We start from the raw sequence: 22,441 nt of genomic DNA on the forward strand, positions 1-22,441 counted from the left end.
AAGAGGGGAACAAAAAACCATGCAAACAAACAACAACAGCAAAAGGTGAAATTACTATCCTTTGATCCACCTGCCTGGAACTTTTTGACTCTTCAGAGACTAAATTCAGAGAAAAACAAACAAAAAAAAGTTTGTAATCCTATGTGTTTGAAGCCTGCCCTTTGTGGTCCATGACACCAAAAAAGGGTTAAGAGCCGTCCTGTTGTTTAGGTCTTTTTGAAGTTAGTAAAGAGCTCTCTAAAATCACTATTGCCATGGTGGTGTTTGACACCTGTCTGGGAAGATTCCCTAATAACATTATCTTTTTTTCTATAATTTTACCATGGCAACTGTTGTATGCAGGTCTTGAAATGTTTTTCCACTTTCTGCCCGATTCCATGTGAAAATGCATATGTTCAAGATGCTTTCAGCTGAAACTGTATTGATATAATTGGTCTCTTAGTGGGATTCAGGCCATCAGACTCAAAAAGGATTTTCTGGAATTCCAGTGTGTGTATCCATCTCATTTTCAATGTGATATGAGATAGCCAATGCCGTTTTTATCATTTGTTTTGTTATTAAAGGTGATTTCTGGATTTGTCACTGAAAAACTTTACTTAGAGCCCTTTGGGTCCTTAAGCTTTTCTCTCTGCAACTGGACCTTGGAGAATTTTTGTTTTGTTTTGTTTTGTTTTTCTGAGACAATTGGGGTTAAGTGACTTGTTGAGGGGTCACATAACTAGGAAGTGTCTGAGACCAAATTTGAACTCAGGTTGGTGTTCTATCCACTGTGCCACCTAACTGCCCTGAGGATTTTTTTAAAAAAAATATTCATCTTTTTTTGTTCTTTTATATATATTAAAATGTCTGTGCCTGTGGATTATTGTTAAGTTCACAGTAAACATGCAAATTAAAACAATAAGTTTTAATGTTAGAATTTCAGTCAGCAGGAAGGAGATGGAAGAAAATATGAAAATCAAGAAAGCCTTTCTTAAAATTCTTAAAAATCAGACCATAAAGGTGAACATTAAGATCAGCCCTATTAGAACAAATGACCAGGAAGCTATAAAAGAGCAAATCATGGAAGCCATCTTGGCCAGGATGCTTTCACTTGCTCCTCCCTTTTGAAGGCCTTTCTTGTTGTGGCTGAAGGAGCCTGACCCATCCTATTTTCCTCTCTCCCTTGCACTCTCACACTAGCTGCAAGCAGGAAGCCTGGAGAGCCTTTGATTATCTCTGACATCAAGAAGGGGAGCGTGGCACACAGGTTAGTGTCCTGGGGCACTGAAGCCAAGAGGAAGGGTGAGCAGCCACTATGTATGTTCCCTCCACATCTTCCCTTTCTTTCCCCAGGACGGGGACACTGGAGCCGGGGGACAAGCTGCTTGCCATTGACAACATTCGACTGGACAACTGTTCCATGGAGGATGCTGTGCAGATTCTGAGGCAGTGTGAGGACCTGGTGAAACTGAAGATTAGGAAGGATGAAGATAACTCAGGTACAGGAGGGTTCCTTAAAGCACTCTGGGCAATGGTCCTGATACCAGGGTGCAAATGTACCACCAGCTTAGAATGGTGTCTTGGTTTATCAGCTGGGTTATGCTTGGGTAGATTAAATGCCCCCCATCTTCCATGATCACTCCCCCCACCCCTCCCACACACCCAGAGACACAGAGAGACAGAGACAGACAGAGGGGAAAGAGAGAGAGAGAGACAGAGAGAGAGAGAGAGAGAGAGAGAGAGAGAAAACCCATAAGTAAATCATTTCCTCCTTGTTCTCTGAAGGAAAAATTGCTGGGTATGAAACCCAAAGGGGCCTGAGTCCAGTCTTAATTTCTGTGGATATGGTGATATTTCTGCTTTGCAATTTCCACAATCTGTGGCTGACCATGTAAGGCTTAAAGTTTGGAGAGGTTCAGAAGAGCTAAAGATGTAGTATCATAGAATCAAAACAGGTAAATTTATACATAGAGTATTATATGAAGTGACTACTGTGGACCAGGCACTATGTTAAACACTAGGGGATATAAGTAAAAGCAAGGAAGAAAGTCAACACCCTCAGAACAGGACTGATATTCTAATAGGAAAAGGAATGATATATATGGAATAGCATAGGATGCTTATTAGAGTTAGGTGATCCAGGAGCTGAATCCAAAGTTATAATGGAGGGAGATAAGAATGATGGCCAAGATGTAGGCCAATAGGAAAAAAAAACTTGCAGCATCTATCAATGAATCAATCAGAAAGCATTTCTTAAGCACCTACTATGTATCATACACTATATTAGGAATCTAAGATACAAAGACAAAAATTATTCAAAAATTTTGTAAGCGTCCTTTTCTTTCTTTTTTTGGTGAACCGATTCAGTTAAACTCAACGAATTAAATAGAAGTTTTACTTTTTATTTTAAAAGCAAACTACATACAATACATTCTGGGTATCTGTTGTTCATAGAACTGGAAGGAATCTCACAAGTTATTGAGTTCAAGCCCTCCATTTTACACATAAGGAAACTGAGACCCCAAAATGTCACCCAGATTCTCTGGCTCCAGAGTGCTACTTTATAGTGACTGACAGAACAAAGAAATACTCTACTTCTGAAGCCTTCTGCAGACATAGAGCAAGTGTTTGCTCTGTCTGTCTTCTTTCACCCCCAATCATAGGGCCATGACATCATCTCTTTGCCCACAATTAGCAGAGGACAAATGCTCTCTTTCAAAGCCAACACTCATTACGAGCCTGAAATTGCTGCTCCCAAAACTGACCTTCACCCTCTTACTTCCCTCAATTGCTTCTCCACTGAGTCCATTGAGCTCAGCCTTCCCTCTCTTTTCCATCAGCACCTCTCTCAGCACCTCCTCCCAATGAATTCATTTCTCTAAATGAAGAGCTCAGCCTTCCTCCACTCTCCCATAGTCATTTTCCACAACACTTCCCTCCAGTGAGTTCATTTCTCCCTCTTCTCATTTCAGATGAACAGGAAACAACTGGTGCCATCATTTACACAGTGGAGTTGAAGAGGTACGGGGGCCCACTAGGTATAACTATCTCAGGGACCGAGGAGCCTTTCGATCCAATTGTCATCTCAGGATTGACCAAACGAGGACTGGCAGAGAGGTGAGGTCTGGGCCCCACTCAGGCCCCAAGATCTGGGAGAACAGGTGATTTGATGGAGGATGCCTGCAAAGGCATCCCTGGGAGGGAAGGGAGGCAGGGTGAGGAGTTCTCTGAGGATGGGGAAGAGCGATGATGATGATGATGATGATGATGATGATGATGATGATGATAATTCCCACCTATGATTTTAAAACTTTTTCAAATAAAATTTAATGCTACTATAAAAATCATTTATATTTTCCAATGCCCACCTTCCCAAAGACAAATTCATTATTACAAAGGGGAAAAAAGGAGGAAAATCGTAATAATGTATTGCCAAATTCTGACATGGCATGTGATGTTCCACACTCCTCGCCCTCCACATCTGCAAGGATACAAGGAGGTGCGTTTTCATATCTCCTTTTTGGACTCAAGCTTAGTCATTATATTTTTGCAGCATTTCATCTCAATTGATTTGTTCTTTCCATCCACATCACTGACTCATTGTGTCTATTGTTTGTGTGGTTCTACTTTCTTTAATTTACATCATTACATCTTCCCATGCTTTTCTGTATTCATCATAGTCACCATTTCTTACAGCACAGTAATATTCTATTACATTCATTTACCACAGTTTGTTTAAACATTTCCCAATCAACAGACATTCTTCTTGTTTCCAGTTCTTTTTGACTACAAAAAGGGCTGCCATAAATATTTTGGTATATTTGTGGATGAAATTTCCTTTCCCATCACTGATGTCCTTGTGAAAAGAAAGAAGGAAACAAGCATTTATTAAGCATTTACTGTATGCCAAGCACTGTGCTAAGTGCTTTACAAATATTTTCTAATTTGATCCTCTAGAAAGGTAGGTGCTATCATTAGCCCCATTTTATGATTGAGGAAACTGAGGCAAACAGCAGTTAAGTGACTTAACAAGATGACACAACTAATAAATGTCTGAGACTATGTTTTAAACTTAGGTCTTTCTGACTTCAGGCCCAGAGCTCTTCTCCCTATACCACCTAACTGCCTATGAGATATATCCAGTAATAGAATGTCATTTTCTTTCATATTCTCCCATTTATTATTAAGGCTTTAATATTTCTAGAGCAGTTTGCATACATCAGTTCATTCAATATCCTATCAGCCCGGTCAGATAGGTACTATCAAACCCATTTTGTGGCTATTAAAAACTGAGGTTCACAGAAATGTAGTGCCTTGTCCAGGGTCAGACAACTTGTAAAAGGGTACAGGAATAGAGACTAGATGTCCAAGTCATCTCTAAGGTTCCTTTCAATTCTAAAATACACACTGAGATTTTATGAGTCTAAGATTCCAGATTATAAAAACTAAGATTTTATAAATTTAGACACTTTTCCCCATGATACTAAGGGATGTGGGCATACCACCACAAAATACCCAGCTAACCTTCCCTAGCAGTAGGTCCCCTCTTGCCTTGGTTGTTAAAAGTGTTGAACCCCAAAATAGAGGAAACTCAGGTGTGTTTCATTGTTTTTTGAAATGAATTGGCTTAATGGAGAGAGTCCTGGACTTTGGTAGCTGAAACTGGTACTTTCACCAACTACAGAGAATTTTTCCCACTGGGACATTGTGAATATCTCAAGTTTTTTGCCCATCAGATAGTCTGAGATATTTGAAAAAATACAGATGTCGACAAAATATAAAATATAGTTATATCCAATGCTTGGAAATGGCCATCAGCTGAAAAAAACAGCCTTCACTTAGTGAGTGTGAGATGAAGGCAACGGATAAAACATTGTCAGTGGATAAATGTTGAGGAAATCAAATTCCCATTTATTTCAAACTCATACATATTCTCCCAAATAACTGGTACTCACACAGTTTACACCTCAGGATGCTCTCTCTATTCATTGAAGAGAGATTTTAGAGATTCCTGGGAATTAGCAAATCCTCCACTACCTCCCCTAAAGAAACAATTTGGGTGGTTATTTTCTCTTCAAAATTCTATTGAATTTTGCTTATTTCATTGTTGGGGCACAGGAGAAGAGAAATGCTATCGGTTAAGTATTAAGGGTTTTTAATATCCAAGGGGAAGGTGTCTTGGCTTCAAATCTGTTTCTGATATTTCCCATTTGTAGCAACTTGGACAAATTGACTAACCGTTTCTGGGTCTCAGGTTTTCTATTTATAAAATGGGGAATCTCATTTAATGATTTTTAAGTCTTTTCTAATAGCTAGCATTTATATGATGTTTTAGTCCATCGATAAAAAAAAAATATTTTACCAAGTCAGTCAATCAAAAAACATTTAAGTGCCTACTATGTGTCAGACACTGTTCTAAAAACTGGAAATGCAAAGAAAGTAAATGAGAATTCCTACCCTTGGAGAACTCCCAGTATAATACTGTGTAGATGATTGTGTACTAACAAGCTATTTACAAAGTAAAGTAGAAATATTCATCAAAGAGAAGGCACTAGAATTAAGGAGGATGAGGAAGATTTACTTTAAAAGATAAAATTTTAGCCGAACTTGAAAGAAGCAGAGAAACTAAGAGGTAGAGATGAGAAGAGAGGGCATTCCAGGGATGGGGGGGAGCAGCCTGTGAAAACGTCTGACCAATAAGTGTCTGAGGCAAGATTTGATTTTTGTCGTGGAGTCTTACTAATTTTGAACTCTGCATGGGGCCACTTAGCTGCCCCCAAGCCTATTGTATTTCTTTTAGTGAAGAGTCTGCTCTTAATGGAACACTGAAAAAAGAACCATTTGGGTATCTGGGGAAAATAGAGGGGGATAAGTATTTAGTGTGTGTAGACCACAAATACTTTTGATATTAATCTTTCAATATTAAGTAAGGATATGAAATAATACCAGCAATGGGAGCCACAGATCTTGAGGGATCCTGAAATTCTTTTGCAGTTTATGTTACATATTTAGTCTCTTCCATTGGAATAACCCATAGTAAGTAGGTGAGGAATATTGCTTGCTTCGAGAGACTTGGGGATGTTTAGGCCATAGAAGAGAATATAATGAGAATATGATATCTCCAAAATTGAAAGGTTAGTCATGGAGTTAGACAAATTAGACAAGATAGATTTGTTCTTCATGGTTCTGAAGGAAAAAAAAAAAAAACAAGGAGCTTTGCATGAAAATTACATAAAAGCAGACCAACTTTGCAGAAAGAAATATTTCTTAAACCTGAAAGTTATCCCACAAAGGAATAAGTTGCTTTTATGGTCCCTATCACTGGAAGTCATAATATCATATATCAATAGCTGGAAGGGATCTCAGGGACAATCGACTCCTTTTTACAGATGAGGGGGTTGAGACCCAAAGAAATGATGTCATTTGCCCAAGGTCACAATGATATCAAGTATCAGAAGTGAGATTTGAACCCAGGTTCTCTGACTCCAAAATCAGCATTCTTCCTAATAGCTACTATTCAAGCAGATGTGGAGTATCTCCATATCCCTTCTGCTGGGAGTGCTGGATGCAAGATGCCTGTGTTGACTGGGTCAAATAGATACCCTTTGTGAGTCTATGACTTTGTTATGGTTTATAAATTTCTAAACTTAGCTATAGCTAAGCCTTTAAATAATGGTCTTTGGGGTTTTTTCTTTAGAAGAAATTAATGACCTACAAAGAACACTGTTCATAGGAAGGGAGAGGAATCTATTTTAACCTTCTCTTTTCTTATCTCATCTGACTAGTGACCAGGACTTACACAAGGTTCACTGGGAGGTTAATGGTTATCTTATAATCACAAGGAGATTTCTATGGGATCATGGATCTGGAGCTGGAAATGACCCAAGACTGCTAGACCCAATGCCTCCTGTTACAGATGATTAAGCTGAGGCTCTGAGAGGCTAAGCAATTTTCCCAGGGTCACCTATGTAGCATTAAAATCAAGATTTGAAACCAAGTTCTTGGTTTTCAAATCTAATGTTTTATTGATTTTTTCCTTCCTATCAGACCATATAGATATCTTTCCTCTTATGAGTCTGAATTCCAAAAGACACAGACAGACAGACAGACAGACAAATAAAGACAGAGAGACAGAAACAAAGAAAGAGCCAGAGATAAAGACAGATGGAAAGATAGAGACAGAGAGACAGAGAATCAGGGACAGAGAGATAAAGACAAGTAGAAAGACAGAGACAGTAACAGAGACAGTGACATACAGAGGCAGAGAGAAAGACAATGACAGCTAGAGATAGAGACAGAAGTAAAGAGATAGAGACAGAAAAACAAAGTCATGCAGAGAAAGATAAACAGAGAAAGAGATAGAGAGGCAGAGACAGAAATGGAAACAGAGACAAAGACAAATAGAGAGATAGAGTCAGGGATAGAGAGAGAGACAAAGAGAACAAAAAGAGAAGAGACAGAGAGAGAGGTGGGGAGAGAAGTCATTCTTCTAGAACAATTAAAAATCAGGAAGGCTTCCTGAAGAAGGTAGTGGCTAAGCTGAATCTTGAAGGGGCATAAGGATTCAGAGAGGCTTTGATAAGGAGGGAGAAATGAGAATCAGTCTGTGTGAATTTGCTGAAGCAAGACACAGAATGTCAAATTAGGGCCTGGGGAGCAGAGAGACGAGGGGTGTGTGGAGGGTGAGACAATACTTCATTCTAGCTGGGATATAGATTGTATGACTAGAAGGGTAGGTGAGAGTCAGGATGTGGAGGGCTGGATTCAGTGACCTCAGAAGTCCAATCCTGACCTTTTATGGGCTTCACAGTAGAACAAACATACAGATAAATAGAAGGCAGAACATTTATTAAGGGCTTACTGTGTACTATTGATGTACAAATATAAGCAAATATAATGTATCCTCAAGCGCTCACATTCTGAGAATGATAAAATGAGGGAGATGTCTAGTGGCAAGGTTGGAGATGTGTGGGAGGCCTGAACTGATCCAGAAAAGGCCTAGTGCCAGAGGAGGGAGTGGAGATGATGGCCCAGTTGGAAATGCATGGCTAGAGATGTCCATATAGTGCCTGTCGCTCTCCCACTCATTCATCTGGCTGCTTCATGCTTAACTGATTCCAGGCTTTTGCCACATCTCTTGTGTCTCTTGCTGGATCTGAATATAGAAAAGTTAAGGGCCAGAAACATCTCCTGGGTCATATTGTGAAGAAGGGCCACATCTAAGACAAAGCGTCCTTCTGGTCTTTGAGAGAACTAGACCACCAGGGAGAAGAAGCTTTAGTCCTTATTTTTGCCAGGTCGGTTCTTTCTTTCCTTGGATCAAACCTGGCTTTTGTTCTGATGCAGGTGCGGTTGTGGCTCCTCTCATTGCTGCCTCTTTTTGCCCAGAGAGGATTTGGAGTCCTTAGTGAGGATGTGTGATGTATGTATTGAGTATTGAAGGGAAGGGGCAAAGGGCACTGAGGGTAAAGAAGAAGGGGCTTCCAAGGGCAGACTTTTGGAGCACCCTCCACATAGAGGGATGGAGAGAATGGAATTGGAAACCAGGCCAGGCCAGGCAAATGGCCCATGCACATGTATCCAACCAGAGAAATTAGGGGTCCTGGTTGAGAAGGCAGCTTCATGGGAATCCTATCAGCATATTGATATCTCTTCTAGACTAGGCAGGTTGAACTGGAAAAGAGAGAACTAGGAAAGAAGCCTGGAGCAGTCTGAGCAGGCTCTCTCTGAATTCCTGTATGATTTTCCCTTTTTTTTTGAGGGAAGGGATGCTCCAGATCTGAGATTCTCTTTGAGAGAGTGCTTCAGTTGTGAAAATTCCCTCCATCAATGCACTCCTTCTATAATGCAAGTTCACAGAGAATTGCTTGGGCTTAGAGATTATGGTAGCTTGCTTATGACTACAGAGGTAGGATGTACCAGACCCAAGTGTTCCTGATACCAAGCCTGGCCATGCTACCTCCTCATAACTTTTCCTAAATCCTCCACAAGAGGATGTGCTACTAATGTTGAAGGCCTTTCTCTGATTCTCTTTATGGTTTTTCAGATAAAGAAGAAGTACTCAGGTTGCCTCAGGCACATGATCAGCCCACCACCTTTTGCTACCATTCATGATTCTTTGTAAGCCATTTCTTGTAAGTCAGCACTGGAAAAATGCAGCAGCTGACTTAGGCACTCTACATTTCTCTCTATTATGTTTAGATTCACCTGTGAACCTTGGGAAGTCTTGGGAAATCAGAGTTTCATGAGTCACAGTCAATCAACAAACATTTATTAAGTATGCTAAGCTCTGGGGATACAAAAACAAACAAACAAACAAAACAAACATGTCACATCAGCAGGAAAATACTGGTACCAAAAATAGAATATGAGGTGATCAGAATAACTTGTGAAGGCTGAAAACCGTTCACCACTTCCCACATTCAATCTATCTCCCTCCCTTCTTGCCACTGGATTCTATGCCCATCTCGTTTATACAATTTATATGACTTTCCTGGGGTAACACAACTAAGTGTTTAAGGCAGAATTAAAACTGAAGGCTTTCTGATTCAAAGTCCAACTTTCCTTCCAGTATATTTATATTAAGCGTTTAATAAATAATTTTCATTCATTTAATTTATTCACTCAGCCATTTTTCCTTCCTACTAAATAACACATAGGCTTTAAGAAATACAGAGTGAGGGGCAGCTGGGTGGTGCAGTGGATAGAGTACAAGCCCTGAAGTCAGGAGGACCTGAGTTCAAATCTGGCCTCAGACACTTAACACTTCTTGGCTGAGTGACCCTGGGCAAGTCACTTAACCCCAATTGCCTCAGGGAAAAAAAGTTTTATTCAACATTTCTATAAAATAAGTGCAGAGGCTGAGAGTTGTTAAGAGGTTTGCCCAGGATCACACAGCTAGGAAGTGTCTAAGGCAGGATTTAAATTCAAGTCTGACTCTATCCCCAGCACTCTATCCACTGCACCAACTAATGGTCTCTGGATGCCAGACAGTATGCTTTATAGAGAGAGCTTTTTTGAATGGTCAGACCCAAGGAGCAGTTGTTATTGGTCTAGTGTCAACTTGGAAGGAGATCTCTGGTGGTGTGCTATGGGGAATCTAGAATTGGCCCTGGGGTATTTTGTCATATTAATTAATGATTAAATACAGGCATAAAATAGCTTGCTTTTCTAATTGGCAGATGGCACAAAGCTGGGAAGAATAATTGTCACACTGGATGACACGGTCAGGATTCAAAAGGATTGTTACAGCCCAGATTTTTGGGCTGAAGAGAGGTAGAGAAACATGAGAGCTATCTTCAAAGATATGAAGGAACACCATGAAAAGAGTTAAATTGATTTGATTGGGGCACAGAAGACAGAACTAAAAACAATGGGTGAAAGTTGCAAGAAGGAAGTTAAGCTTGAGGAAAGGAAAAATTTCATAGAAAATAGAGATATCTCAAAGTAGGGAGTGGGCTTATTGAGAAACAATAAGCTTCCCCTTCCTTGTAGATATTCTGAAAGAGGCTGGATGATCACCATTGTAGAGGAATTCCTTTTCCATTATGTGTTGCGAAAGTTGGCCACGAGATCCATTCCAATTCCATGATTCTACAAAAATTGCATATTTTCAAATAGAGCTCCTTAAGAAAGTTCCTTCAGTGAAGAGTTAGAGATGACTTACAACTAATACGTTCATATTTCTACTTCTTAGTGGATGTTGCTAAAGGAATCGACAATCTTGCCCTCTTGAATAGGTTGTACATGATTTTATGACCTCGTTGGACCTCTTCATGTCCTTATCAATACCTCTGAGGGAAATCTTAGCTACATGTTGCTTTTTTCAAGTTCTGGCTCCCAGAAACCCAAGGGATAAAGTCTCATATTATTGGTAGCAGAGCTGGGACTAGAAACCTGGGCTCCTGCCTCCTGGTCCCATGTTATTCTCACTAAATAGGAGCTGGATGTAAAAATAAATTAATGAAGGAGAAATCAATTAGTTACCTGTTGTTCCATCAAAATAACTAGTCTAGTTAAATAGCAAGAGCAAGAAAAATATCAGCCTTGAAACTTCTCAGAGTAAATTGACCACTTTGGGTCCAGATGGGCTCCTCCATTAGCTTCATAAAACCCCACAAATGATTCTTTAATGGGGAAACATCTTCTGTTGAGTGTGAATGGATTTCCCTTATGACTTTTGCATAAGACTGGGCAGGAGCAGGGAGGCCAGTGCTGACACTTAGTGGTTGATTGAAAGATTGCAAGCTGTTTTGTCTGGCTTTTTAAAAAGGGTAATCTTTAGAATCAAGGAAATGGTAAGAACTGAGAGACCACCAAAGTCTAACCCAATCCTGACACAAGGCACGGATCCCATCTACTACATCCCTCACAAGTATCCATGCAGCCTCTACTTGAAAACACTCTATAATAAGGAATTTCACAGACATTTTTCCCATCCTACTTCACAAGGCAGTCCATTAAAATACTGTAGGAAATTTATCAAGGTATCGAGAAAATGTTTGGTTTCTTTGACTTGAAGCATATTTAGAGTTTAGTTATTCTATGGACAAAAATTACAAAAGCCCTTTTTTGGCAAGAGGGACTGAGAGAGTGTGTTAATATAGTGGAAAGAGAACTGGAGTTGACATCAAAGGATCTGAATATGAATTTTAGCTCTGCAACTGATTATCTGTGTTAACTTAGGCAGATCCACTAAATTCTCTTAGCCTTAATTTTCTTATCTTTAAAAAGAGAGAGCTGGGGGCAGCTAGTTGGTGTAGTTTGTGTAGTTCAAATGTGGTGTAGTCTAAATTTGATCTCAGACACTTAATACTTCCTGACTGTGTGACCTTGGGCAAGTCACTTAACCCCAATTGCCTCATCAGAGAAAGAGAGAGAAAGAGAGAGAGAGAGAGAGAGTTGCATGCAAGAGTCTCCAAACTCTAAATTGATGATCCTATAAAAATATGCCTTTCCTATAGGTCAGAATTATGCCTAGAATTAAATAGAAACCATAACTCATATGACCAAGAGCAGACTTAGGTAGAACATTACAGATCATATATTTATATTTGGAAAGGACCTTAGAGATTTATCTAATCTAACTCTCATTTTATTCTTAATTAAATTTCATTTTTCCATTTTTTCAATTTTAGCATTTTTTATCCTAACCAATGAAAAAAAAATAAAATTATATTAACAAATAAGCACAATTAAACAATTTTAGCCATGCCCAAAAATGTGTTTCATTCTCCATATTATGTCCATCACCTCTCTTTTGAGAAGGAGATAGCACTCCTCATTATTGGTCTTCTGGAATCTTACCTAATTGTGATGCCATCACAATTCTTAAGTCTTAAGTTCTTAATTCTTTCACTTAATTCTTAAGTTCTTAAGTCTTTCAAAACTGTTCATTTGTAGAATATAATAATAGAGTGCAAATCCTTCTCCTGCTATCACTCACTTCACTCTGTTTCAGTAAGAAATAGGAGGGATTTTAGGATAAAGAATATAAGACCTAGGGAGGTCCCCTAGTAATCTCAGAAAAGGATATCTTAGAACTATAAAAAAGGAAGAACTTTTGAACAGAGCATCTTAAAACATCAAATATCAAATGTGAGAGATCTCTTAGAACATAGGGTGTGTTAGGCCTGGAAGGACTTTAGAACATAGAATTTCAGACCCAGGAAAGCTCCTTAGAACAACAACAACAAAAAAAAAAAAAAAAGGCCAGGACTGGGAATGATCTTAGAATAACAGAACTAACAGTAAGATAATATCTTAGAACAGAACATCAAATGTCAAAGCACCTTACATATTATCTCATTTGATCCTCACAACAACCCTGGATTAATGCTATTATCATCCCCATTTCACAGATAAGTACACTGGAGCAGACAGAGGTTAAATGATTTGCTCACAGCAAGTGAATGATGCTGAAATTGAGCTACTGTCTTTCAGACCCTGTCCTATACTCTATATTCCATGGCACCATCTAGTGGTTTCAAAAAGGCATCATGTCTGGGAAATGATCTCATAGTCCTATTGTATTCATTCTGATCAGGTCACATTTGCCTGGGTCCCCAACGTTTAGGAAGCATGATGAAAAGTCAGGGAACATCTAGTAAAGGACAGCAATGTGGCAAAGCTCCTTGAGTTCCTACTACATGAGGATTGGTTAAAGGAATGTAAGACAGAGAAGAAGACCTGCTATATTTAAATAGCCCTTCCATGGAATATTAAATTTATTCTTCTTTGGCCCCCGAGGGAAGAACAAGGCATGGGTGATGGGGTACTGAGGAGATTGATTTAGGATGGATGTCATCAGATACCTCTAAACTACTAGTGCTGTCCCAAAACAGAGGGACCAGGAAGGGACAAGAAATACCCTTTGTGGAAACTTTAGACAAAGGCTAGATGATCAGCTGTTCTGTATGGTGAAGAGAGAATGGCTTTTCAGGGATGATTTGGGCAGGTGACCACTGCTGTCCCTGGCAGATAGAATGGGGGAGTTGACTATAGGACTCAGGGCTGAAAAGGACCTGAAATGAGAGATCACCTGGTCCAACCTCATTTCACAGAGGAGGGGATGGAAGCTTACCTAATGTCACCCAGCCAACACTTAGGGCAGTCCTGGGATTGGTGCCATAACATCTTCCTCCATATCTAGAACTCTTTTCAAATACTGCAAAAAAAGACATTATGGTTCACCGAGTCAGAAGACCTTGGTTCTTGCCCAACATTTCCTCTAATTTGTGACTTTGTGACTTTGGGAAAGTTACTTTTCCCTGCTCTGGGCTTCAGGATCCTGATCTGTAAAGTGAGGGGGTGGAGGGATCTGACCTCTAAGCTCTAGTATTCCATATTCCAATGTCTTTTTCAGCTATGACTTCTTAAATGGTCTTTAACATTTAGGTTTTCTGCTCATTGCCAAAGGCCGGTTAGCTTTGTCAGAGAAGATAGAGAATTGGCCGAGAACAGCTTCTAGTGCTCCTGACAGAATAATTAGGTCCTTGGTCACCTGTCAGAGGATGTGGTCAGTGAAGGAATCATTCAGTTAGCAAATGTTTTGGTATGGTTGTATCATACTGGGCTCTCCGGGGTTGCAGAAAAATGAACTACACAATCCTTCGGTAGTTCAGTACCATATCTCATCAAATAAAACTCATACTCAGGAAACAATATAAAGGCATATATCTGATTATGTGGTATGACATCATATATCATGAGTTATAGGATGATGTGAGATGTGATGAGTATCTGGTAGATACTATAATATATACTTTCATGTGACATCTAGAACAGTCAAGGGAAGGCTCATAGAGAAACTGGTACTTTATGATGGCCCTTGAAAAATGAATAGGGTTGTACCAGACAGAGGGGAGAACACGCTGGGGCAGGGATGTGGGGTGGGAAGACAGAAAAGGGAGTAGACAAAACTATCCCAAATTTATTTGATTGGGTGAGCCAGGAGAAAGAAGAGAAATAGGGAATTTTGGAAAAGCAGACTCAGTCCTACTGAGAATTCTCTAATTCACCAACTGAGCGAACATTTAGAAAACCTGATTTTTTTAAACACGAAGAATAGGAAAATAAAAATAATAGGAAAAGGAATAAAAAAATTTAAAAAGAATAGAAAAATAAAAATATAAAAATCCTGCCCTCAAAAAGCTTACATTCTACTGAAGGCTATAACTTATGTACAAGTAAGTAAACACAAAATGATACAAAGTAACTTCAAGAGGGAGAATGCTAATTAGACCAGGAAAGATCCTAGGTAAAGGAAGTTTGAGGTTCTAAAGATCTGTTGATATGGATTCTATATATGCTCTATGTTCTATTGATATAGTCTATATTCTCTATTTGTATTCTATTGATATAGAACCTATATATTCTATAGATATAGATTCTATATACTCTATATCTATGTTCTATAGATATAGATTTTATAGAAATTGGGGTGAAGAAATGCATTCCAGACACGGAAGACCATTTGTGCAAAGGGTCAGAGGTGAGAGATGGACCATTGAGCCTGGGCAAGAATGATGGACTTTTGCTTCTGGCAGATTCCCCCTTAACCTATTCAGGTTGTAAGGCCTTGAATACCAAGCAAGCAATTGGTCTAACCTTTCAGCCTGCATCCCCTGTGGGCTCTGAGAGATGGCTTCCTGCATCTAATGGCAGCCCTTGTGTCTTTGTGCCATCTTCTTAGGACTGGAGCCATTCATGTTGGTGACCGGATCTTAGCCATCAATAACGTGAGCCTTAAGGGCAAGCCCCTCAGTGAAGCCATCCACCTCCTCCAAATGGCAGGGGAAACAGTAACCCTAAAGATCAAAAAGCAAATGGAACGTGAGTATTATCAGCAAAGCTCTTCTAGACAAAAGTAGTTTAAGTTTCTGGAAGTAGGGCAAGGGTTAGGAATTGGAAATGGGGCGTCCACTGCATTAAAGACCCTCTACTTTCCATCATATTGGGTTTTATCACAATCATCATCTTTCATTTGGAATGTGCTGAAAGAATCCCAACAGGCTTGGCTGGGGAGGAAAGGAAGAGGGAAATGGCTTTGGTGAATTTATGGGATGTCATAAAATAACATTATCACTTAAAATGGCACTGCATAAAAGGGACAAGCATGGATGCTTTCACAGTCCTGGGACTGAAGTATCACCGGACAGTTCCCTGACAGTCACCTCTTGTTTATGTTGAGATGATTTCACATTCATTTTGATTCCAATCCTGCTAGGTGATCCAGGACAAATAATTTCTCTTTGTCCAGGTCTTGTTTTCCTCATTCATAAAATGAGTGGATTGAGCTATAACTAAAGTACATGCTAGCTATATATCCTATGTGTGGTACTATAATAAAATATATTAGGGGCAAACCTAAAACATCATGATCCTTTTAAAGCAGGGTTGGAAGTTAGCAAAGAGACCAAAGGGGGGCAAGTTATAGTCTTGAATGCCAATGATTTGCTGTGGGTTTCTGAACTAATTGCCTAATCTACCTGTGCCTCAGTTGCACCATTTGAAAAATGGAAAAAAAATCATTCCTGTCCAATCCCTGCCACATAGGTAAATAAGAAGGGCTACAGTAAACATGTGCTGGCAAATTTTTAATAATCAGCTCTCCTGAGGAAAAAAAAGTTATATGCATGACATACTTGTAACTTTAATCTGCACAATTTTTCCTATATTAATTTTCTCCTTCACTTTTGCAAGTCTAGAAAATCAATAAAATAATCTGTAAAGTCCTGGTTTGTAGTGTTCTCACATTTTTAAGTTATAAATGTTCACATTAGAAATTGTAACTATCAGCCATTATGAACTTATTCAAGCTGGTTTCACCGTACCACTGGGCTGCAGAAATTTTGAAATCCTTTATAGAATTAGAAACTTATATGTCATAACATTTATCTTCTACATTGTCAGAGCTTATAAAACTTATGAGATAGAAGTACCTGAGAAAATGAGGAAAGATCTGTTGAGGGACCCTTCCAACACTTGGCCCACAACTTTTAGCCACACAACACAGGAGAACACAATCACAGAGATGTATGGGAACCTGAACCCCATTGCATCACTGACCCTCAGTACTGAATTTTGCCTGCCAGCTCACGCTTCTTCAAAACCCACAGTTAAATCACCACCAGGTACAGGGTAAGACTATTTTATCTTGCTATTATGTTATTTTCAGTAAGCAGACTAAGACTTGGAGAGAAGCTGGTGTCCTTCTTGGGATCATAAGCAACAGCTGCTGCCTTCAATTTGGACAGGGATGGGAGGAGGGAGAGGGGGAGCTGCCCAGCTCAGTCGGCTTGACTCCATTATCATGTTAACAATTGGATTTTGGAAGCACAGGAAAGACAAGAGGTCTTTGATGTGGGTGAAATGTGTGTGTGTGTGTGTGTGTGTGTGTGTGTGTGTGTGAGAAATTAATTTTTCTCGGGACTCTAGAGTCTCATCTGGCCTCAGCTCACTCTCTTTTCTTCAGCTTTGTCATCTATAACACAACAAGGTTGGACAAGATGATCTCCAGGGTTCTTCTTGAATCTAAATTCCTATGTTCTATTGCCTTTTTCCCCCTATGTTTTGATGTTTAATAATCTTGTTCTTTTGAGGCAAGTAGAAATGAAATGGAATGGGGAGGGGAAGGAAAGGAGGGGAGATGGGTGCCTGGGTCTTCCCATCTCATCCAGATGAAAGCATAGTAGCCATTTTGGTCCAAACTGGTTCATCCCTCTTTAGGCAGATTGGTGCGGCCTTCACCCCTAGCCCTGAGTGCTTACCACATTGGTACCAGACTTAGCATAGACGCCTAATCAGCTTAGCTTACTGCAGCTGAGAACTCCTGAGCTCAAGTAACCTTCCAGTCTCAACCTCCTCACTTGCATTGATTACAAACATCTCTATGATAACCAAGCTAACAGTCTAATGGTTCCTTCCAAGCTAATGGGTCTGCCATCTCTGACTTTCTGTACTGTAGAACCCTGCCCTATTGAAAATGCTGTGTTCTAAGATCTAGTTATAAAAGTAAGTCAGACTGATGGTGACAGCTTCATATGAACAAGTATAATCTATGGCAGGCATGAATGTGAAGGCAGTAGCCTCTATCTTGATCCATAAAGTCCTACGTTGCTTCTTCTCTTTCTTTTTCTTTTATTTTCTTTTCCTTTCTTCCTCTCCCCTCCTTCCCTCCTTATTTCTTTCTTCTCTTCCTTCCTCTCTTCCTCCTTCTCTTCCTCCTTTGTTCCTTTCTTTCCTCCTTTGTTTCTTTCTTTCTCTCTCCCTTTGTTTCTTTCTCTCTCTCTCCTTTTTTTCTTTCTCTCTTGCTTTCTTTCCTTCTAAGCTCCTACTCTTCTTCTTCCTCCTCCTCCTTCTCTTCTTCCTCCTTCTTCTTTTTCTTCCTCTTCTTCTTCTTCTCCTCCTCCTCCTCCCTTTTCTCCTCCTCTTCTTCTCTTCCTCTTTCTCCTCCTCCTCCTTCACCTCTTCTTTTTCTACTTTTCCTTTTCTTTCTCTTCCTTCTTTTTCTTCTCCTCCCTTCTCCTTCTTCTCTTTATTTTTACCAATTCTAGCAGAGCAGGGGAGTTAGGGAACTTTCCTCTGTACCAGATTCAGTCCATGTTAGAACCTGACTTCTGGCAGAACCAACTTGCTTTCTCTTTTTCAGGAGGCTCCTACCCTAAGAAATCAGGGGGTCTGAATGAAGCCAGTGACCCGGAGGAAGATCTCAGTGAGGCACAGAAGCCTGGTAAGCTGGCCGAGATCTATGCCACCACCGTGCCCAGCATAGACAGCGCCATGGAGTCATGGGATGGCTCTGGAGCAGACGGCGGCTATGGGAGCCAAGGTAAAACCACTTGAATTGGAGCATCTGAGTGGGTGCTGGTTCCTCTCCTCCCCTAACCTGGGCTGCAGTGACAATTGAGACTTTTCCTTTTGTCTCACATTAAAATTGCCTAGTTGGAGGAGGACAGGGAGGAAGGCTTAAGGAAAGGACCAGGGACTTTGGGGTTCCTGAGGCCCCCAACAACACTGCTATGTGGGAATATCGGCCCCTTTAGAGTTTTTCACAAATCTCAAGAAGGATCTGTAGAATTCTCTAGCCATTTCCTGGAAATACAATGGTGAACAGTTGATAATACAGTATGATAGAAAGAATATTGACCTAGAATCTAGGAACCTGGGTTCTAGTTTCAGGCGCACTGTGCAGTAGAGAAGAGTGACTCGAGAAGAGGAAAAGGACCAGAGTTCGAATCCCTCTTAATTGTGTGATTACTACTTTTGTGAACTTGGACAAATCGCTTAGACTCCCAGTCCTCAGCTTCATCATCTGTGAAATGAGTTGGCCACAAAGATCCCTCAAATCCCTTTCATGTTCGTAGAGTGTTTGGGTTTCTCATGGAATTCTAGATGACCCCTCGCTCTGGCTGAGACTGTTTGATGAGAACTAGAAGTCAGTCATTTGTTCATCAGGGAAGATAAAAGAGCACTAACCTGCTCCACCTTCATTGGGTCACTTGGGTCAGGTCACATATGCTCTTCTGGACAAGAACCTTAAAAGTGCAATGTTAGTGTCTGCTACCCAGAGCTGCAAGATTCAGAAACAATGGGCAAGACTTCTGAGAGTTATGAAATAGCCATGAGAGTATGAAGGTGTTTTGTTAATTGTTATCATTTATTGTGACCAGAGACCTAGGCTTTCTTTTTCTTGTTTATTTATTTTTAATATACATTGTTTTATAAATTATGTTGGGAGAAAAAAATCAGAGCAAAAGGGAGAAGCCATGGAAGAGATTTAAAAAAACAGAAAAAAGAAGTGAATATAGCATGTGTTGATTTGCATTCAGTCTCCTAGTTTTTCCTTGATTCCAGAAAATAGCATTTTCTGTCCAAAGCCTGTTGGGACTGTCTTGGATCACTGAACCACCTAGAAGAACTGAGTCTTTCATAGCTGATCATCGCACATTCTTGCAGTTACTGTGTGACATTGTATTCCTGGTTCTGCTTGTTTTGTTCAGCATCAATTCATTTAAATCTTTCCAGGCCTTTCTAAAATCAGCTTGTTTACCATTTTTTATAGAACAATAGTATTCCGTTACCTTTATGTAGCACAACTTGTTCAGCCATCCCCACTCCTTTTCCAGTTCTTTGGAGAACTGTGATTTTACAGTGGGGGTCATTCTCTCCCTGAGTCTCCTTGGGATCTCTCCGGCCCTTAGGGAATGCTCTTCCAAGATGATAGCAGGTAAAACTGAGGTTCTCTGACTGAGGTTCTTAACTTCCAGAAGACTTGCATTTTAATCCTTCCTCAGAAACTTTGTAGATGTTTCTTCACCAGAGTTTAACACAGTGTCTGGCACATATTAGGCATCTGATAAATGTTTATTGAATTGAATCTCTCTGGATCTGTTTCCCCATCTTTAAAATGAACAGATTGGATTCTATGGCATCTAAGATCCCTTTCAATTTTAATGTGATCCTTTGAAACCCTAGACTTTTCAGGGACTGCTTTGTTGTTGTTTGATCGTGTCCAATGCCTCATGACTCCCTGAAGCATTTTCTTGGCAAAGATGGTCTGCTGTTTCCTTCTCCAGCTCATTTTACAGATGAGGAAACTGAGACAAATAGGATTAAATGACTTTCTCAGGGTCACACAGTTAGTAAGTGTTTGAATCTGGATTCGAATTCAGGTCCTCCTGATTCCTCACCCAGTGCTCTACCCCCTGCACCACTGTTCAAAAACATATAACCAGCAGCAGTGTGAGGGAGGAGGAAGAACACTGATTCAGATTTAGAGTCAAAGGTCATTTCTACATTTGTGACCTCAGGCAAATCCCCCAAACTCCCTGGAACTTAGAGGATTCCTCACCAGTGAAATGGTGAAAGCATTCGGGGTGTTGTCTCCCCACTAAAAAGTGGACTTGTTTTTTCTCTAGCACAATAGTGCTATTTACATGGTAAACACTTAATAAAAGCTCATTTATTGGACTGATGACTAATGACTATGTGACCCTGAATAAGTCATTTGCTCATTTATCTTTCCCAAACCCCAGCCCCTCATCTGTAAAATGAGAAGATTTGGGGAGGTAAGACTTAGGATTTTGTTGACACATAGATCCTCACCTACATTCAACTTAAGAGTAAGAGTTCTGAGCCTTTTGGAAATTCTGGACTCCTTTGCCCAGCTAGGGAAGTCCTCAGAATAATGTTTTGTTTTGTTTTTTAATGTATAAAATAAAATAAATGAAATGCTAAATTTCAGTAAGAGCTAGTAAAAAAATAAAGATGTCATTTTTTCCCTCTCCAATTTGAAATCCTTGAAATTGATCTACTGACCCCTTGTCTATTAAGAATCTATATCTTAGAGTTGCCTAGAGCACTGGGAGATTTTGAGACTTGCCCAGGTTCATACAGTCAGAATGTGTCAGAGGAGAGACAACTAATGTTAATTAATAATAATAATAATGATCATCATCATTATTATTATTCCTAGACTACTAGATACTCACTGATCTCCCAGTCCTCTCACTCCAACTGAGTTTGAACACTCAGAAAGGGACACACAATAATAATTATTATAATTAGTATTCCTAGATTACTAGAGTTCTCACTGACCTTTCTGTCCTCTCAATATCTTCCAACTGAGTTGAATACTTAAAGTAATAAAAATAATAATTGTTATTATTATTATTATTATCATCACTATTATTATTATTCCTAGACCACTAGGGTGTTCCCTGATTTCCCTGTCCCTTCAACCCCCTCCAACTGAGTTTGAACACTCAGAAAGGTACACGTAACAATGATAATTATTATTATTAGGATTACTGGACCACTAGTGTCCTCACTGATCCTCCTGCCCTCTCAGCCCCCTCCAACTGAGTTTGAACACTCAGAAAGGTATATATAATAATAATAATTCCTAGACCACTGCAGTCCTCACTGACCACCCTTTCCTCTCCATCCCCCTCACTGAGTTTGAGAACTCTGAAAGAAATGCATGTTTTCCATCCCCCATACCCCCATCCTGTCAGTTGCACACCCCTCCTCCTCCCAGGTCCCCGTGAGTCTCTGGACTTCTCCTCCTCGGGAGGAAGACTGCGGAAAGCGTCTTGGCCTTCCTCCAGGCCTGGTCCTGATCCCATCTGGTCGCGGGGCGCCTGGCCCCCTTCCCGAGTGTCTGATGGACTCCTTGACCTTTGGAATGCTGGCCAGCCGGCCCAGGCCGCGGGCAGGGAGGCAGCAGGAGGAGACCTTGACATTCTCAAAGAATGGCGTTGTCCCCAAGCGGCTCGAGGCGGGGCATTAGCTCAGCCTTTCCCGGGAAGGTCGGGGGCCTGTAATCAATGCCCTCTTCCTGTGGCTCCTTGGAGAAGACATGGCAGTGTGTGCGATGCTTTCCTCTGTGTGTTTTTCCTTTTAATTCTGGGAAGAGCTGCGGAGATTTCTCTGAAACGGGGGCTAGGAGGAGGCTCGGGGCTGAGGGAGTTGGCTGATTTCCTCTGCAGACAGCTCTGCAAATAGCCACTCTGTGGTTTCTTTGAGGGAATGTCGCCACCTCCCTGGTTCTCACTGCTTTCCAGGCATTTTCCAGGCCCCCTTCAGAGGATCGGCTCCTTCCTGGTCTGGTCCCAGGAGCTATGATTTCCTTTTGTCTGTAAAGGAACCCTTGCCAGGGAATTGATTCCCTTTCCTCCCATCCCCCTAGAAGAGGGGCTCCTCCAGGAGGCAGTGTCCCCCTTCGAGGCTGGGATTCTAGTCCAACTCTGGCGACTCATTCATTGGGCAAGAAGCTTCCCTTCTCTGGCTCTTACTTTTGCCATCTGCAAAATGGGAAGGTTAGACTAGATCACTTCCCCGGTCCTTTCTAGGAGGCATGATACTGGGATCCTATGATCTAAGTTCTCTTCCATTCTCCGTTCTGTGTTCAAAAGCTCATCTAATTCTAATATTCTAGACTCTATTTTTCACTCGCTCT

At 40.5% G+C, this 22,441-nt stretch overlaps 1 protein-coding gene across 1 annotated transcript in view; it reads left to right on the forward strand.

Annotated features, from left to right (window-relative positions):
* The window catches only part of GRIP2 (glutamate receptor interacting protein 2), a 165,374-nt gene that overhangs the window by 112,900 nt on the left and 30,033 nt on the right, over window positions 1-22,441 (forward strand). The window contains exons 15-19 of the mRNA XM_031964425.1: window positions 1,180-1,246; window positions 1,333-1,478; window positions 2,952-3,096; window positions 15,173-15,312; window positions 18,131-18,310. Of these exons, the coding sequence (XP_031820285.1) occupies window positions 1,180-1,246; window positions 1,333-1,478; window positions 2,952-3,096; window positions 15,173-15,312; window positions 18,131-18,310 (678 nt within the window). The remainder of the gene's footprint in view (window positions 1-1,179; window positions 1,247-1,332; window positions 1,479-2,951; window positions 3,097-15,172; window positions 15,313-18,130; window positions 18,311-22,441) is intronic.

The sequence above is a fragment of the Sarcophilus harrisii genome, chromosome 1 (genome assembly GCF_902635505.1).
Source record: "Sarcophilus harrisii chromosome 1, mSarHar1.11, whole genome shotgun sequence".
NCBI lineage: Eukaryota > Metazoa > Chordata > Mammalia > Dasyuromorphia > Dasyuridae > Sarcophilus > Sarcophilus harrisii.